The sequence below is a fragment of the Alosa alosa genome, chromosome 17, assembly GCF_017589495.1.
Source record: "Alosa alosa isolate M-15738 ecotype Scorff River chromosome 17, AALO_Geno_1.1, whole genome shotgun sequence".
NCBI lineage: Eukaryota > Metazoa > Chordata > Actinopteri > Clupeiformes > Clupeidae > Alosa > Alosa alosa.
In genome coordinates, this window is record NC_063205.1 from 28,660,711 (window position 1) to 28,665,710 (window position 5,000).

The window sequence follows — 5,000 nt, forward strand, 5'->3', positions numbered from 1 at the left end:
CACTTTTGTGCCCCGCAGAAATTTGCAATTGCAGTTGGAATATGATTGAGTGTGTCTGTGTGTGTGTCTGCGTGTGTGTGTGGAGTGTTTATTTGTTTGTGAGTGTGTGTGTGTCTGTGTGTCTATTTGTTTGTTTTTGTGTGTGCTTGTGTGTGCGTCTAAATGTTTGTGCTTGTGTTTTCGGTTGTTAGGATGTGTTTGTGTGTGTATGATGGAATGGATGAATATCAGGGAGATTACTCTTGCTGAGCCATGGGTTTAAACTGGAAGTAGACACAGAAGAAACAAATAAGTTTGTATGTGTCTGTGTGAGTGCGCGTGCGTGTGTATGTGTGTGTTTGTGTGCTCGCGGGTGTGTTTGTGCGTGTTTGTGTGTTCTGCAAATGACGTTGTAAAAATTTAGAAGTGAGAATGGATGGGAGTCCCACTGAAGGTTTGATAATGACTAGGCAGGGACTTGGGGCTGGTCTTACTACCTATCCAGTCCCCTTATCCTCCTTTCCCTTTCTCCTCCTGTTGCCCCATCTTTTCTTCTTCTTCTTCTTCTTCTTCTTCTTCTTCTTCTTCTTCTCTGGCTCTCTCTCTCTCTCTCTCACTTTCTCCAACAGGCATGACTAAATATGTTTAAATTCACAATAAATGATTTTGTTTGTTCTGAATCCAATAAAGAAAAAGAATGGAGGTTATGAAAGTAATAATTACTCTCTCTCTCTCTCTCTCTCTCTCTCTCTCTCTCCCCTTCTCTCCCTCTCTCTCTCTCTCTCTCTCTTAGTATATCTCTGTAATTTACACATACCGATTGATTGAGTGTTTTGTAGTTGTTTCTCTTTGCATATTTTAATACAGAATACATTTTAAAATCTCTCTCTCTCTCTCTCTCTCGACCCCAGAGCTGCCCTATGGCTGGGAGAAGATCGACGACCCCATCTATGGCAGTTACTATGTGGAGTGAGTAGAGGCCTTGGTGAATGTTTGATGGTGCTGTTGATGGTGGCGTGTGGCCTGACGCTGCCTCAATTAGCTCACCCATTACTGAAGCGCCACTTACTGGTCCTCTCCAGTGCTCCAGTTCAGTGTGTGTGAGGGGCATTAGTGGCAAGCGTGTGTGTGTGTGTGTGTGTGTGTGTGTGTGTGTGTGTGTGTGTGTGTGTGTGTTTGTGTCTGTGTGTGTGTGTGTAATAAGAGATAAAGAGCGGGTGTTGGTGGATAAGTAGGCCTAAATGTGAGTTAGAGAGTAAGAGAGAGAAGGTTAGAGAGAATGAGAGAGAGAGAGAAATAAAGAATATTCTTGTTTGTGCTCAGTGCCATTTTGTGGGGTGGTAAGATTTCTCCCGCCTAATATTGCATCCATTTATTTATAGTGATGCTTCCCTTGTTGACACAATCACTGATCACCCACACACACACACACACACACACACACACACACACACACACACACACAAACACACACAAACAAACAAGTTCACACACACACACACACACACACACACACACACACACACACACACACACACACACACACACACACATGTTACAGTAATGGTTTCCCAGAGTGTGGCTGCCAGCACCTGTTGGCTGGCCTCAGCAGGCTGATAAGTCAGTGTGACAGGGAGTCAGGGTAAATAGAGAGATCGTGCACCACAGCTAACGTTTGCTATTAGGCTACCCCACCTCAGGACACTAGTGTACAACAGAAATGAAGGCTAACATGGAGACAGACAGAGCTGATATACTGTATTGAGAATGAAGGTATGAATTAAGAATATTTAAATGATAAATTTTTAAATTATGAAATGAAAGCCATTTTATCATTAGGGAATCCAGTAGACCGAGTTCAGTTAATCAGGCATCAGTTCATTTCATACTGACTGCACACCATACAGAATTATGTAAACCTTGTAAACCTTCATCCAAGTGTTTGGCCTAAAGTTAAAATTAGGCTAATATGCGTTCAAGTGCATTTTAAATATGTTTATTTGTGTTGACTGTTTTGCCAATGGTCTGAATTGTATGTGTGGTATATTAGAAATGTTTTCACCACAAACACATACAGCAGTAAACTGAACTGACATTTAAACACACACTTGCATTATGACTCATGCCTTATAGCACCACTGTCTTATAGTATAGATGTTATCCAGGGTTTGACGTGTGTGGGTGTGTGTGTGTGTCTGCTTTTGATGTTGTGCGTGCTAACTAGAGGTTATTTCAGTGCAGTGTCGGGATGATGTGTTTGAGTTCTGTTGTTTATCTTCCTTTATTCTCAAAGGACTTGTCAACATGGCACAAGGACAGCATGCTCTCTCCCTCTGCTCCCCTCTCCTCTACCTTCCTGCCTCCTGTTCTCCTTCACACTCAAACACACACACACACACACACAGACACACACACACGTGCACACACACACCCACGCACGCACGCACACACACACACACGCATGCACGCGCACACATGCACACACACACATACACATACACACACACACACGTACACACACGCACATGCACGCGCACATGCGCACACACACACAGTCTACCTCATCATTTCTCTCTCCTAAATCTCTATATCTTTCTCACACACATTCGCACACACACACACACGCACACACGATCTGACACACACACACACACACACACACACACACAGCCGTATCCTATCCACTCCCCATCTCAGCACAGTGCTATCAGGCCTGCGATGTTTTTAATGGAGCACTTTGGATGAAAAGAGCCTCTTCAGATATTACACAAAGTGGTGCATCTGCTTCTAATCACTCCGCGGTTACAGTCGGCGTGCCATTTCCGCACCGCGCTGCGTCCCCGTCGCCGCGGCGACCATTGCCGGCGGCGCGCCAATGCGATGTACTTGTCATATTTGGGAGGCGAGCGTTTGGTTGTGAAGGTCTCGGTGCTTTATGAGGAAACATCGTTGGGCAGTCCCATCTGTTCCGCCACTGGTGGCAAACACAGCCCCCTCCACACACACGTCTGTCTGAAGCTGGAGAGCTGTTTTCTGTCCGCCATCTGGGAGGGATGTTTTTTTTGTTGTTTTTTTTTGCCTCTTTTTTATCTGAAGTGATGGCAGGCAGCTTATACTGACTGACTGACACACACACACACACACACATGCATGCTTGCACACACACACACACACACACACACACACACACACACACACACACACACAAACACACACACACACACACAAACACATTTTGCTAATGAATAGTCCCCTACATACATGCCACACCACTCTCACACACACCATCCCATATACTTAAAATGGTAACACTTTATTTTAATGTGTCGCTGTTACAGTGTACCTACCTAATTAGGTACAGTGGTACAACCTGTGTAACAACATGTACTATCAGGTACTATCATTGTACTTGCATAATGTATTTGTGGGTACCTACATATAGTTGTTACATTGTAATACTGAGTGCTTTTACAAAACTTTGCCAATTTGCCTACATTTTCATCAGAGGCAAAGAGCTGACCTGAGACCAGTTATCTAGAAATCTGGTCATGATAGATTTGATATACAAACCATTCTTAGCTCCAACCTGTGCTGCTGCAACCTTGTTACTCTTTGATACAGTGGAATAAACCTATTAAGTGTACCAGTTAATTACTTACATGTACATATGACATGTATGTTGTGTTGCGGGGTCTTCGATGTCTTGGAACAGGTCTACTAATTCACTACATTGTACATATATCAACTGTGTTGGTACACACTTATTGCTCTTTGATACAGTGGCACAAAGCCATTAAAATGAAGTGTACCAATTAAGTAATTTACATTACATATATTACATGTATGTTGTGTCATTGGTGTCTTGGAACATGTCTGCCATTACCCTACATACTGTAGTACATGTATCAACTGTGTTGGTACACATTTATTATATTTTGATACAGTGGAATAAACCCATTAAAATAAAGTGTACCAGTTAAAATATTTTACATTACCAGTTAAGTACATACATATTATATACATCCTGTCAATGATGTCATGCATCCTGTAATTGATGTGTTGAAACATGTCTGCTGTTACATCACACAGAACATGTGAATTAGTAGACCTGTTCCAAGACATCGAAGACATAACATACATGTCATATGTACATGTAAGTAATTAACTGGTACACTTAATAGGTTTATTCCACTGTATCAAAGAGTAACAATTTAGCAGCACAGCTGTTACATGTACACTGAAGACAATGAGGCCTTGACTGGAGCTAAGAATGAATTGTGTATCAAATCTATCATGACCAGATTTACCTCCCATCCAGCAGGTCTCGGGTCAGCTCTTTGCCTCTGATGAAAATTTAGGACAAATTGGCAAAGTTTTGTAAAAGCACTCAGTATTACAATGCAACAACTATATGTAGGTACCCACAAATACATAATGCAAGTACAATGATAGTACCTGATAGTACATGTTGTTACACAGGTTGTACCACTGTACCTAATTAGGTAGGTACACTGTAACAGCGACACATTAAAATAAAGTGTTACCCTTAAAATTACGCATTTCATTTCAATCTGTGCCTAATGGTCACTTAAGAAAATGGCCGTGCACATGCCAGGACATCGCACACATTCACACACCATCAGACAATGAGAGCCTTTAATGCCGAGCAATTATTCCTCCGTCCTCCCTGGCACCATTTCTCACCATTAGCCTAGAAAAACAACACAGGAAATGATCGCTAGAACAGAGTGCATAGACTATTACAGATATGCCTTTTTCTCCCACACACAAACACACACACACACACACACACACACACACACACACACACACACACACACACACACACATACACACACCGTACGCACCGAGCCCTGGACATTTCCGAGAATGCCTCCTCAATCGCTCATGGGGTCCTTGATTAATGGATGGATGTCCTCCTCTCTGCAAATGAATCACAAAAAAAAAGCTGTGTTCTCTAATTAGGCGTATGCTCCATTTTTCTGAACTGACCAGAGCTA

At 42.5% G+C, this 5,000-nt stretch overlaps 1 protein-coding gene across 11 annotated transcripts in view; it reads left to right on the top strand.

Moving 5' to 3' along the window:
* Positions 1-5,000, top strand: part of magi2a (membrane associated guanylate kinase, WW and PDZ domain containing 2a) — a 250,106-nt gene that overhangs the window by 172,909 nt on the left and 72,197 nt on the right. For all 11 annotated transcript variants that reach the window (XM_048267425.1, XM_048267427.1, XM_048267429.1 and 8 more), the window contains exon 7: positions 891-948. In XM_048267425.1, coding sequence (XP_048123382.1) covers positions 891-948 — 58 coding nt within the window. The remainder of the gene's footprint in view (positions 1-890; positions 949-5,000) is intronic.